Raw genomic sequence first — 14,853 nt, 5'->3', positions numbered from 1 at the left:
ACTTTTTGGTTACTTTTGCAAAACTTTTTCTTGGCTGAGATTTGATCTCTTTCAGACCTTGCATGTGTTTTTTATGACAGAAAAGTTCTGCATTCAGAAATTGCATATTTCATCACAAAAATGTTGAGCTCTGGCCTGCCATCTCGGTTTCTGACTCAAACGGTTCCCACACAGGCGTGTACGCATGGAGTGCATAATGTGACTTAATTCAGTATATAATTTTTTAAAATTGAATTAATCAAACTAAAAAAGTAACTTGCATTACTTTTTTGAAAAAGTAACTCAAATATTAATATGTACATTTAAAAAGTAATGCGTGACTTTATTGAGTCGTTACTTCAGAAAAGTAATATTATTAAGTAATGCACATTACTTGTAATGCGTTACCCCCAACACTGTGTAGGATATTGACAACATTTTTGAGCCTTTTACCTTTTATGAGAAAGGACAGTGAAAAGTGAAGCCATTTTTAGAAGTGGAGATTTTTGCATGTACTTAGAGGGTTTTGCAGCGAAAGACAGTCAAATTTATTAAATACCAATGAAATGACTAAAGTTGTGACTGTTAACATTATTTCATGAGCAACCTTATTGTAAAGTGTTACTGTCCCAATATTGTTATACTATGGTAATGTACAACCTTAATTTCATTGTTCTGATAAGTCTTGATTAAATACTGAGAGATGGAAAAGGGGAAAAGATAAAATATATGTTTATAAAAAGCAAAGAAAGAATTAAGCTCTTTCCTTAACATATTTTCGTCCTATAGGCTTTGGTGATCTCCTGATAGATTAATGGTATAATCTGATATGTCTTTACCCACACTAAACAATTGCAGTGAACTGGATCATTAAATCTTCTGTCTGACAGGCGGGCAGAACAGTTGTGAGTGCAGAGATAACTCTCAGGAGTCAGTGTGTTTTTCTATTACTTACTTTCTTTATCATTCTTTGTCTGTGACTATGTTCTTTCGGTGGCTACAGTACATCATAAATCAATGTCTTTAAGGAAATGCTCCAGTGCTATTTTTGGTTTTTAGTAATACAAATGCTCTTTCTACCATGTATCTCATTTACTATGTTTAATTATATACGGTATTATTCCTCGCAATTTCATCTTAATGAAATTCAATGTCCATTATTTATTACAGTAGTGAGGCCCATTCTAAAATCCCTGGCATATTTCACAAGGAAAGTCAATTGGGCAGTTTTATAGATCATGCAGACGGCTAATAAAAAAAGTATGAATGCATTATAAATAATTACAAGGAAGGAAATGCTAATGAATCGAGCTGATTTGTAAAGCATAAAAGCTCATTAAAGACCAGACTCGTTTAACTGAAGAGTACACCAAACACTAACCTCTAGGTCCTTTTAATCTTGAATGGATTTGTTTTTGAGAGCAAGCTTGTACTCAATTGGATGATGAGTTGTGTGCAATCGGTCCAGAGGGACCCAGTTAATTACTCAAGCACACCCTTATTCATCTCACACACAGTGGTTTATGGCTGATCACACTACTCCACCGTGTGCATTCTTGAGCAAACATCACATATCTGTTGATTTTCAACAATTGATTTATTTTAACATGGGCTGTGTGAGGGATGAGGTGTTCTTTACTACAATGTGTGAGCCACTGGAACCAGCAAGTCCTCCTGGGATACTTGAATGGATATTGAATGGATAAATTCAATAAAAACCTAGGCATTAACCAAATTATACAAATCCAAATGTTTGGTACTTTGTACAACATGCAGATTGAATTGCAACTTGTTATTGTACAGTGCTAAGTTGTAAGTCCAATGCAAAATAATCTTTCTATTTACAAGGAAGGCACAATCTTTGATATTTACGTCTGTTACTATGGTTACGGTTATTTCATACGTGTAAGTAAATGCAGTTGTCACTCCTGAGATTTTGCCTTGTGAACGCAGCATATTATTATGAACGAGAAAAATGCTCCATATGGCCACTCAGCAGTTCAATACACCTCAACCACAACTCTAACCGGCAATTTGGATGGCAATAAATGTTTACAATATGACACAGTATGACAGTTTGATAGTTTGCTCATTCAGAGCTAGTCACTTTTATAACATCTGCCCACTTAGCCTGGAGAACTTATTCCCCAAACTGACTTAAACTTATTGGCAATGTCTCACATAAGCTATCAAATATTATTATTTTTTAAAGACTGCTAATTTAGAGGAATCAGAAAGCAATGAAGATGTAAATAGTCAGGTTCAAGTTTAAAACAAATAAAACTAAATATATTATATAGTGGAGCTACTGTAGCATGATAAATTACCCATAAGGCCACTTATGTAATTTAAGAAAGAAAATGTTGAAGAAGCATAGCCATACTGCTTTAACCACCCCAGATCCTAAAAAGACATGGGGCTCTATCATACACCCGGCGCAATGCGCGACGCAAGTGTCTTTTGCTAGTTTCAACCCTGCGCAATTATCATTTTCACGTTTAGCGCTACGTTGTTTAAATAGCAAATGCATTTGCGCCCCCTTTTGCGCCCATGGGCGTTCTGGTCTGAAAACGAGGTGTGTTCAGGCGGATTGTTGGCGCGTTGCTATTTTGAGGCAACTAAAATAGACTACGCCATTGAGCAACAAAAACCTGCTCTAAAGTCTAAAGTCAATGGCGCAATATGTTTTTTGTTATTTAAAGAGCACATTAGTAATATGCGGGATGACAACGCGGGTTTGCTTATCACATACATGAATGCGCAGCAGCACAAAAACGCTTTTAAATATGAAAGATTAAAGGACTGAATGTAAAAGATTATTATTGAGTCTCTTGGACATAAATGAGGACCGATTATGAGACGTTAGAAGGCGCAAAGAGCTGCTTCACCTGGTAAGTAAATAAATGCTTTGCTTTAAACAAATGCATCTATTTTTAAATGTTTTTAAATGCTACCTTACAGATTTATTGTACATGATGGCACTGTACCTGTGGATATGGTGAGATGAAAAACATTTTAAGTAATGCTTTGTAAAAATCCCATGGCGCGCTAGTGCTGAAACGCTTCGGCTCTACGTGCATTTGTAAATTCTTTATCTCTTGTTTGTATTTTTAGAGTACAAACCTTTTCCTGCATATTTGCAAATTATTTTATGAGATTACAATGATTATGTAGGATATCAATACATTTACAGCAATTAAAAGCCTGCTATTTGTACTTCTATGACTGAAAGAAAACGTCTTTTAAAGGTTTTAATTCCAAAAATTAAAAATTCAATAAATATGAAAACAACACATTTTTTTACATTATTCTTAAACTGGGAGTCCTACCTCCACTTAGTTTTTCAGTTTACAAAGTCTGGATGAGATGAGATTATGTCCAAAACACACCCATTACTTATTAGGAAAATATGAACAACCCTTATCGATTGGCGCTCGGCGCACAAACCATTTTCCCTGTCGTTAAATTAGCAAAAGTGGATGTAGTCACGCCCATTTAGACTGTGCGCTGTGCACTTTAGACAATGTGCTTAGATCATTAAAATAGGGCCCATGATGTGACAAACTCACAGTGACTAGCAATTTGTCGGGCACACTGAATAGGAAACTGCGGCACAACGTGACACTATCACAGCCAGTTACATTAGAAGATATCTGATGTTTAATGTACAGTTGCAGTTGTCTACCCCCAAAATAAAGACTGTTAAAGTATATTAAAAACAATGGCAATGACAAAATGTACTGTATGCACCCATGTTGAGTATATAGTGGACAAAACTCATGCTGGGTTAAAAATGAATTATTCTGGGTTCAAAATGACCAATGTTGTATTGTTGTTATGCAACCATGGGTTATAACAGTGGCGGCTGGTGACTGCTCATCCGAGGGGCGCAAATTTAAAATAAGTGTTCGGAGTGTCATGTGTGTTGCTTGTGTTTTCAAAATATGTATTTGTTGAGTCATGTGAACCACGTGCATCACGTGTTTTGTCAAAATAAGTGCCTGCTTCACACGCGTCAAAAGCGTTTGTGATAAAAGAGACGCTCACGTTCACAAAATACACGCAAGATACTCCCTTAACAGTAAACTCTGATTACGCATGAGATTATGCGAGTATCTGGCAAATGCCAGATACTTTTATCTTTTATCATAAACCCTTTAGACATGTCTGCACCAGGCACTGATTTTGACAAGACACGTAATGCACATAGGAACACATATTTTGACATGACAAGCCACACACAACGGGCCACATACATTTTGACGAGCTTCGCATCGCGCGCCCTTGACAAAGAAGTCACCGCAACTGACTTGGAGTGAAAAATTCTCAGAGCTGGCAAAAAAGAAAGTTACCCAAAGTAGATGTGAAGTTTGGTCTTTCTGCAATCTCTTCTACCCAGCCAATGCCTGTACTAACAGACAGCTCTGTCAAGAAGGATGGACGAAAACGAGCGTAGAAAATCTGCTGCAAACCTCTGGGCTTTCCAGACGTTTTTTCGTTTTCTCCCTCTCACTTTGTTTCCATAGTGTGCTCTGTTCAACCCACAGCGTGAGTTTACAGAAAGAGACAAGCCGTGTCCGAGGAAATGAGGCTGTACTTTGGGAAGGCGGTCGACCCCCTACAGGGTGACATTTTGGATGGGTTTGTAAATGGCTAAGCGGAGCGGCAGGAGGTGGGACGGGGACTTTAGGTCTGTGTGCTGTGAATATGGAACTTTGTCACGTCTTCATTCAAACTTATATAACGTGTGACACCCTTTGGGATATGCAGTGACAAAGGCGCCAAGTCCATCTACTATATGTGACATTCAACTGTCACGGTTTTCCAAAAGCGCAGCGTGCATTGCAAAAATCGAGCGGTGGTTTGTGTCTTTTGATCACATTGCCATGCATAACATTATCAACTTGAGTGAAGGTTCATGAATGCAGCTAACTTCAACATTAAAGGATTTGTGTCCTTCTGGGATTTAGCAGAGCAGAGGATGAATATCATGTCTGACATCCATTCTCCATGACTTTACACTATTAAACAGTCAAAGAATCAAATTTTATATAGAGATATGCGGCTGATAATTATTTTAAAGACTAAAAGCTTATCAGCATTCATCTGGACACCCAGATGGCTCAATACTAATGCAGGGGAGCTAAAATGACTCTTATACACTGACAGCTTTTTAGTTATCTGCTACATGCACGCTGCAATTACCTCTAATCGATTTGCATTATATGCCATCCACATAAATGGAAAGCAGTGGATAAGGAAAATGCCTTTGATCAAATTCAAAGGTTTTATTACCTTGAGAGTAATTTTTTTTTTCAGATGGTTTGTGTGAGGTGCAATACATAAATCGGTTTCTATTGAACAGGATTCTGTATGCCCTTGTGAGGTATTGCTACTCATTTACTGGAAACGATTCATGTATGGCTCATGCTGACCTCGCTTTGATCCTCGCTTACTATCAGAAGTTTCACATCTAGGTTTTCAGCATGCAAGTACGGTGCTTTTTTATTAGACCACCACCCAATTTTAAAACCAATTTGTATCTTTTTGTAATGGTCCATCCACAAGTATGCATAAGCCCTTTAGCCACGTATTTCTAATGCTAAAATATAATAATTGTTGTTATCCATGAATTTACAGTTTGACTTTTTTATTTACAGCCCTTATAACCACAATTTGTAAGATTTTTGTAATAAAACACTTGCACAATGTGATATATTTCATGCAGTTGTGTACTTTATCCCGAAATTTTCTTTGGATTTGTAAATTCATAAAAATTTCTATCTTAAATAATGGCTCATCCCTTGTCTCTCTTGTAAGTGTCCCCCTTTTAATTACTTAAAGGGACATTCCACTTTTTTTAAATATGCTCATTTTCCAGCTCCCCAAGAGTTAAACTTTTGATTTTTACTGTTTTGTAATCCATTCAGCTGATCTCCGGGTCTGGCGTAGCACTTTTAGCATAGCTTAGCACAATTCATTGAATCTGATTTGACCATTAGCATCGGGCTAAAAAATAACCAAAGAGTTTCGATATTTTTCCTTTTAAAAACTTGACTCTTCTGTAGTTACATCGTGTACTAAGAACGACGAATAACAAGTTGTTATTTTCTAGACAGATATGACTAGGAACTATACTCTAATTCTGGCGTAATAATCAAGGACTTTGCTGCTGTGACATGGCTGCAACAGGCGTAGTGATATTGCGCACTGCCCAAAAATAGTCCCCTTGGTTACTTTCAATAGCAGGGGACTATTTTCTGGCAGTGCGTAATATCACTACGTGATGCTAATAGACTAATCAGATTTTATGGATTGTGCATTAATTCATTACCTCATCCATGATTTTCAAAATCCATGTGTTTCTGGATAGTGAAAACAATATCTCCCATCGTTCCACTCTCCTTCATGTCATACTAACTCATTCCCCGCCAGCCATTTTTTTGAAAAGTTGCCCGCCAGCATTTTTTGTGATTTTTACTAAAGTTTCACAAAATACCTTCCAGGAAAATTTTCTTCTATGAATATATAAACATACAAATATATCAAATGTTAGAACAGACCCTCTGCTTTCAAACAAACAAACAAACAAACTGGGAAAAAAACTTTTCATCCTGTCTTCATTTGTTCCCTTTTTATAACCTGTTAAATATGGGTAGGTATAAAAATACCAACTTTGGTAAAAGCTAAAATAATTGCATTTTTGTAAAGGAATTTTGTTAGAGACAAGATTCTGAACGCTGATCAAAACATACACAGAGTTTAAAATGTTTTAAATTAGTTTTTGCTTCAGTTTTTTTAATTGGTGAGAGCGGAATTTCAGAATACCTAAAAAAAATCATCATTGGCAGGGAAAAGTTCTCTCTTAAATGACAATAATGTGTAAATGTGTTTTGCATGCCACTGTGCACCCTGTTCACGCAGACATCATACGCCATCAGTGCATTCACGTGCGCTCTGTAAATGGCAGGCAAACAAACTTTCCTGCACAGGAGCCAAAAAATAAAAGACATTTTTGACGACGAAAACCATCTAGATCAGCAAAAACCTGAATTAACACCGGTAACTTTACTGCTTTTCCACAAGATGTAAACAGCTGCTGTAGGCAAAGGGTTTGAAAGGGTTGTGAGTGTTTCTTTTGAAAAGGTAGGTAAACGGTTTGACGAATTAAGATATTTATGTTTTTAAATTACAAGCAAACTACTATGTCTACACAATCGAAAACGTTCTGTAACTAATTCCACTTTAAAAAAGTTGTTTATGTTAGTTATTTTGGAAATGTTATTCACCTTGTACTGCAACATTTCCCACTGGTGAATGAGACATGAGTGGGCTTCTGGCACATTCCTGTGCATGTTCATGTGTTTTGGAGAAGACATGGCTCTGGATGGTGATTTGAATGGAGGGTGGGATCGTGATTTCAGTGCTAGAAGTTTTTCAATATTTTACTATGTTCTTACCTCAACTTAGATGAAATAATACATACCTTTTTTTAATGCGTGCACTTTTAATCCTTGTACAGCGCTTCAAGAATGTGTCAGCATTTAGCCTGCCCCATTCATTCCTATGGCTCCAAACAAAAGTTAGATTTTGCGCCACCATACTTACTTACTTGTTTTCTTTAAATAGGGAAAACATGGAAGTGTTTGGTGGCTCCTAAATTCATCCCTGTTTGGATCCTTAGGAATGAATGGGGCTAAGCTAAATGCTAACACATTCACGAGGCGCTGTACAAAGATTAAGTGCACGCATTGAAAAAAGATTGTGATGTATTAATTTGTCTAAGTTGAGGTAAGAACATAGTAAAAAATTGAAAAACGGTGGTGTTTTCCTTTAACCTTTACCCGTGTTAATGTGAAATAGTGACCTCTAGTGGTGAAAATACTACATATTGTGCCATTAATAGAAAATAATTGGTTGAATGTTAGGCTTGCTCAATTTATTTTTAAGACTTCTGAGATAAGTTCAATGTGTCGGCTCAAATTTGGGCATATAAAAGTGAAAATTTTTTTAATTTTGATGTTCCTTGCTCCTGTTCAAAATGGTGAAATGTTGAGAACACTCTGAAAAGGAAAGAGTTTGTATTAAAACAGTTTATCATGCTCAATAGTCTTTAATAATAAATTAAAGACTATTAATAAATTTGCTAATAAATTTGCTTAAGATATTAGGTCTTGATCTTTATTATATAAACCCTCCATCACATACTTTTTAATTAAACACTTCTACACTGTAACATTCTCACCTAGTTGAATCTGAATCAAAGTCCTTTCATTTCAACCATTCAGCCTTTTAAACATGCCAGGAAGGCCACGGTAGGAACCTCATAGTGTAGCTTTGCATGTTATTGTACATCCACACACAAGCATTCAAACATTCAATATAGTCACACTGCAGAATCTAATATCGGAAAAAAGGCGTATGCTGTTGATCACGTGACCAAAAAACACCCACCACAAGCATTGTGCATGAGTCTACAGACGACCTTCAGACCAAAATGAGATTCAGTCGAGGCTTTCTTATGCATACCGAGAAACAACATTTCAAAACATTTATAGATAAACTGCTCATGCTAAGGGATGAGGGATGAGGGTTTGTGCTTGGTTAGGAGCGGTTGTCTGTTCATTCACCCTTTGAAATGCATCACCGTCCCACTTTTTAGATGGTTGAATTCAGTTCCACATAAAGGTGCAATTGAGATAAACAGGGCCGCTTTAATTTCTGGACTCTTTTGAATGGCACAGTCTATTAAAAGTGCTGAGACATCTACATCCATTGTTAAGAAGCTGAAAAGATGGGAGTTTGCAAGGAGATTCATTTATGGTCGCTTTCCAAAGTAATTCAGTTGCAAATCAAAGCGCTTTGTTATGTCAAGCCTTGTGTTAGCTAACCCACTTGGGTTTGGGGGCAGAGAATTATGGGAGATTTCAGACTGTGTCTTGTTTACTTTGGTAAATTGGGCCACTTGGGGAACATCAAGACTCAATTGAACTCAATTGAAATTTTGTTTTCTTCCCATCTCCATGCAAATTCTGACACAATTTCTGCATACTGTAATTTGCATTAAAGACGTCTAACGCGAAACATTCAGAATAATCTTGAGACATTGAACGTTGGGCAACACAAGACATCTCCTGGTGAGCGGATGTAAAGGGATGAATGTTGCATCCTCTGGTTAAGTGGAAATGATAAAGGAATGCAGACGGCAAACTGCTGTGAGACAAATTACTCAGACTGTTTTTAATTTATACCACTAGTCAATTAAACAAAAGAAACATAAAGAACAAAAATTACTGCTGTTTACTATTTAAAGGCACAGTTTGTAAGATTAAAATATCCAAAAATTACTAGAACACAGTGGTGGCTCGTGACTGCTCATCCGAGGGGTGCTAATTCAAAATAAGTGATTGGAGTGTCATGTGTATTGCTTGCGTTTTCAAAATATGTGTAAACCATGTGCATCACGTGTTTTGTCAAAATAAGTGCCTGCTGCACATGCATCAAAATAAAGAGACGCTCACATTCACAAAATACATGCAAGACACCCCCTTAACGGTAAACTCTGATTACGCATGAGATTATCCAAGGATCTGGCAAACGCGAGCGTCTCTTTTATCATTAACCCTTTAGATGCGTCTGCAGCAGGCACTTATTTTGACAAGACACGTGATGCATAAGGATCTCTCGATGCGCAGAACACATATTTAAAAAAAAAAGGAACCACACACATGACGGGCTGCATAAATATTCCGATGAACTTCACATGGAGTGCCCTCGAAAAAAGAAGTTACTGCCCGCCACTGCTAGCACAGTGTCTTTATCAGCCTTTAGCTGGGTTTTAACAAGTGGTGATTAATGGTAATGCCAAAACCTAATTAAAAAAAAATCATTGTTGTGAACCAGACATAATAGTCTATAATAATAGGCCAAAATCAATAACTAATCATATGAGGACCATAAAGATTCCTACCTGTGTGATAGCCTGAAAGAGTCGGCCGTAGCTGTACACAATGACGATGAAAGGAAGAATGAGGCAGAAGAAAAACAGACAGACAATGTAAGACACGTTGTTCGTTGTCTTGGCGGTCCAATTGACGCTGCAAGTGGTGCCGGGACCCTCCGGACCGTACTGACTCCATCCAAACAGCGGAGGAAGAGTCCAGACCATGGAATATATCCAGGAAAATGCAATACCCATGGCCACATTTCTGTAATTGGTTGAGTCGGCCTGCGTGGTTCCCATCATAGTGCAGTAGCGTTCGTAAGACAGCACTGCCAGAGAAATTAGAGATACAACTCCTGTGCAGACAGAGTACAAAGAAACAGAAGACACAATATTTTTTAACTCTTGGTTAAGTTATAACCTCATTTGCCATGTTCACACGTTTAAAAATAAAGGAGCTACATGTTGTCAGAAAATAACCATTTTTGGCTGTATGGTTCTATAAAGAACCTTTAACATCCATGTTGCACTTGTAGTGATAACATCCCTGTGAAGAAACTTTTCTTGAACCTTTATTTTAAAGGGACATTCCACTTTTTAAAAAAAAAATATGCTAATTTTCCAGCTCCCCAAGAGTTAAACATTTGATTCTTACCGTTTTGGAATCCATTCAGCCGATCTCTGGTTCTGGTGCTAGCACTTAGCTTAGCACAATACATTGAATCTGATTAGACCATTAGCATCGCGCTAAAAATAACCAAAGAGTTTTTATATTTTTCCTATTCAATCTTGATTATTACGCCAGAATGAGAGAATAGCTCCTAGCCATATCTGCCTAGAAAATCTGAACTTTTAATTTTCCATCACTCTTAGTACACAATATAACTACAGAAGAGTCAAGTTTTAAATAGGAAAAATATCGAAAATCTTTGGTCTAATCAGATAAGGGTGGCCATTCGTGCCAGTTCCGCCGGACATGTTTTCGGTTCAAGTCGCGTTGCTTGACCGCATACGTCATCGAGGTTCTCACATTTCAGTTAAAATACATTAAAAAATTAAGATGTATTTCTTTTAAGACATACAATCATTGTTGTTTCATTCTTATCTTGAAATGTAACGGTTGTTTTTCTGAAATTGAACCCGAAATATTAAACCTTGATGACGTATGCGGTCGACCAACGTGACTTCCGGAGAACGCACCCGAAACAAACATGTTCGGGATGTGTCCGGCGGAACTGGCACAAATGGCCACCCTAAATCAGATTCAATGGATTATGCTAAGCTATGCTAAAAGTGCTAGCGCCACACTGTAAAAAAAATCTGTAGAAATTGCAGCTGGGTTGCCGGTAATTTACCGTAGATTTACATTTATGTTTTTTACTGGCAACATTTTGTTCAAAGTTAAAGTTAAATTAAAATTAAAGATTTACAAGTCTTTATCTTTACAGAGTAAAACTAAAAAACAGCATCAAGCAAAACATTCTGGGAAACAAAATCTGGACCAAAAAACAGAAAAAATGCGCAGATTTTCAAAAAAAACCTGAAATGTCCCTTTAAGAGTCTGTAAGAGCTTTTTAAGAATGGATGACCTTTTTTGTAAATGTACCACCATCTGCTATTCATTTATGCAATGGATTTTTGTGTCTTACCCGTATTTCTACCAAATGACATGTCTGTTGGAAATCAACCTTAAAACTGTGATGTAAATTAACTTTAAACGGCTGCTCCAGTTCCTTTCAGAAGGTGACGACTTATTACTTAGCTAGAGTATTCGACCTAGTGATCTGTCAATTAATTTTTTAAACTGCTCAAGTAGAGAAAAACTCTTTTAGAGGACCCCCACCATTTTTGACATAATTCAAATACTGAGTGCATTGACTGAAGGCTGGCAATGTCGCAAATCTGTGACATAACACACAAGAGCCAATGAGCTATCACAGCCGTAAAATGTTTCATAATAAAGCTTCTAGATGCACAATATTTAAATTCAAATTCATAACAAATGCGAGATTTGACGTTTATGGTCACTGCTGAGAACTGAGATCAAGATCGTTGGATAAAGGGATACATTTGGATCTGTTCCTCACAATCGGATTAATTTTAAAGAGTTGGATTACAGCGACTGAATAAAATGAACATCTTTTTTGTTGTGTTTTGGTGTAATTATTATTGCATAGGAGAAAATGCCTTTTGTGTGTCATGGCAAACAAACGAAATATTACAAAATTGTAAATGATTGCAGAAATGTTACTTAAAAAAATATAAGTCAGAAAATACGACTCAAACATGTAATTAATATAAGTAAGAAACACAAATGCCCCCAATTTGAATAATTATGAATATGAATACATACAAATATGTACATCTGTTAATACATGTATGTAAATAATTTATGTATTAAACATCCTGTCAATGTGACAATGTTTTTCAGTGTGTATTAAAATGTAAGTACTGTAAATGTACAGCCACACTTTATATAAAAATACACACATATTCTCATAAGATCATGTTAAATATTGCTCTACAATTTGGAAAAGCCTTTGCATTGAAAACATGCCCATGGTGACTCAAAATTTTGCCTATGCAGGCAGCTTTCCAGCTTTTGGCACAGAGCAAAAATGTGTAAAATGCAGGATGTCAAAATGTAAAATATCGGATCCAACCTCCGTTAGCAAATCTGCTTTTGTTACAGGCAGCTGAACAGTGGCGATATGAAGTCCTAAAAAAAGCCAAAAATGTCCTTACAAACATCAGTGAATTCAATTCCAGACAGGAGTCTCCTGTGATATCTGATATGAGCACAACAATGTTTGCTGCCATTGTACATTGCAAAATCCAGATAAACTCAAAATATCTCAGCTCAAAAACTGCAGCTGTAACCTTATTTCATTCGGTTAGCTATGTGTACGTTTATATAGGGTACTGTATGTTAAATGTGTGGCACTGTGTGTGGACATGTGACTGAGGCACAACATCTTGGTCCTTTTGTATGTCCCTATACTGTATAACAGAATGACTTGTACTGAAGTGCAGGTGGCTCAAGCTAAGTCTGACTGCAAGTTTTGTATTTGACAAGGCACAAAAGAGCATATGCAGAATAATTATGATAAGGCCAAACAATGTCCTGCATAATAGAAGAGCCCTACAGGAATATTTGGGTAAGGTCCAAGAAGAGTTAATTAGAAAGACTTGAACTAGAAATGTGTTGAAGGTGCTCAGAGTACTGCAAGTGTGACAGTGTTTACATTCCTGCTTAAATTCTTTCACGAATATAGGCTATTAGAAGTAAAAATGTGTTGTTTTCATTAAAACGATCAAAGTGTCTTTCTGTAACATTGTGTTAGTACCGGGGTTTGATAACATACTAATACAAATTAATAAAACCATGCTTATACATGCAGTGCAAATCGCTTTGGATAAAAGCGTATGCATAAATATAAATAAACAGTGTACTTAACACAGTCAACGGTACCCATTGACTTCAATTGTATGTGTTTATGCGGAAGTCAATGGGTACCGTCAACTGTGTGATTACCATCATTCATCAAAATGTCTTCTTCTGTGTTTAGTTTAGCAGAATAAACAACATGATATTTACTCCAAACTGACGACTTGGTATAACATAGGATTAAATATTCTGAATTGTTTTACATGATAGAAACTGAGAGTCAATTTAAGAAAGCGTTCACACCTAAATCAGTGCAATGAAAGATTCCCGGTCAACTGGTGCACGCGTGAATAAAATGAATGATTCAAACTACGGCAGGTGCATCCGAAACCTATGTAAATGGTTTATTAACATCCAGACTCACCCAGGAATGTATTGGCGAAGCCGTACCACACGCATCCTGCTTCCCCGATGAGCCACCGTCCCTGCGTACTGGCGGCAAAGCTGAACGGAGTACCTAGGACGGACACCAGCAAATCGCTCACCGAAATGCTCACCAGAAAACAGTTCATGGGCGAGCGGAGCACTTTATAACGACAAAAAACGACAAGAACGAGCGTGTTATTGAGAAACCCGAAAGTTCCGATGAATCCGAGGCACACCGCGACCACCAAATGTCCGGTCGGACTCAGACTTTGCTCTGAATGAGTCTCATCCAAGCGCTCGTTGGTCCCGTCCCTTCCCAAAGCGCACCATGCGCAACTCCGACTCGCATTGGATTCAATCATTGCACCATCAATTATTGCTTATGTAGAGTTGATCACTTTTTGTGATTTTGAACAAAACTGTGTGCTTTGTAAATGATCTTATCCAAGTTTGGAGAGTTTTCAAACCCATTGTTTACTGCGCATGAAGATCACCAAATGGTAAAAGAAGTTTATTGCTCTATACCCTAGATAGGGATTTCAAGATGTGGTGGTGAGGCCAATTATGCCCCTCCTCAGGAAGAATGGGAGTTTTTATTACCCCCCGCCTAACTGAAGTCTACGTCTCAAACCAGGAGGGAAGATCTTCATATAGCTCGTATACCTTCAGTATTTCCATATTATGAGCATGAATGTATTTGTTGTCATACTAACTAATTATGGTTATGATAAAGGTTAAATTTGTTATTAGCTTTGGATATCTGTACTACAGCACAATAGGGAAATAAATTAGCTTATTTTACATAATAATAAAAGTCGGGTGATTAATGATCAAATAATGTAAGGTCAGAGTGCATGACTGCTCTTACAATAAGTTTTATAACTGAGCACAATGAAAATTAGATTTATAGTTTGCAAATTTTGGGTGCATTATAAATGGATCTTTATTTAAACTGTGAAAAGACCATTAAGGTCATACTTTTCTTAAATTTTTTTGTATATGCTGTAAAAATGTTAATTGAGGTTGCAAAACAAACAAAAAATGCTTTAGAAATAGTGGACGAATTATTGTTTCTATTTTTACCATTGTACTCAAACATGTAAATGTTATTAGTGTA

At 36.9% G+C, this 14,853-nt stretch overlaps 1 protein-coding gene across 2 annotated transcripts in view; it reads right to left on the bottom strand.

The window, feature by feature from the left end:
• tmtopsb (teleost multiple tissue opsin b) overlaps positions 1-14,283 on the bottom strand; it is a 29,826-nt gene extending 15,543 nt beyond the window's left edge. For both annotated transcript variants that reach the window (XM_065258399.1, XM_065258400.1), the window contains exons 1-2: positions 13,735-14,283; positions 9,950-10,278 (exon numbers count right to left, since the gene is read on the bottom strand). In XM_065258399.1, coding sequence (XP_065114471.1) covers positions 9,950-10,278; positions 13,735-14,098 — 693 coding nt within the window. In that variant the 5' untranslated portion in view covers positions 14,099-14,283. The remainder of the gene's footprint in view (positions 1-9,949; positions 10,279-13,734) is intronic.
• Positions 14,284-14,853: the final 570 nt, after the last annotated feature.

This window comes from Paramisgurnus dabryanus, chromosome 22 (genome assembly GCF_030506205.2).
Source record: "Paramisgurnus dabryanus chromosome 22, PD_genome_1.1, whole genome shotgun sequence".
NCBI classification, from domain to species: Eukaryota; Metazoa; Chordata; class Actinopteri; order Cypriniformes; family Cobitidae; genus Paramisgurnus; species Paramisgurnus dabryanus.
The sequence above is the reverse complement of the archived record's forward strand: the minus strand, read 5'-3'. Positions and strand labels throughout refer to the sequence as shown.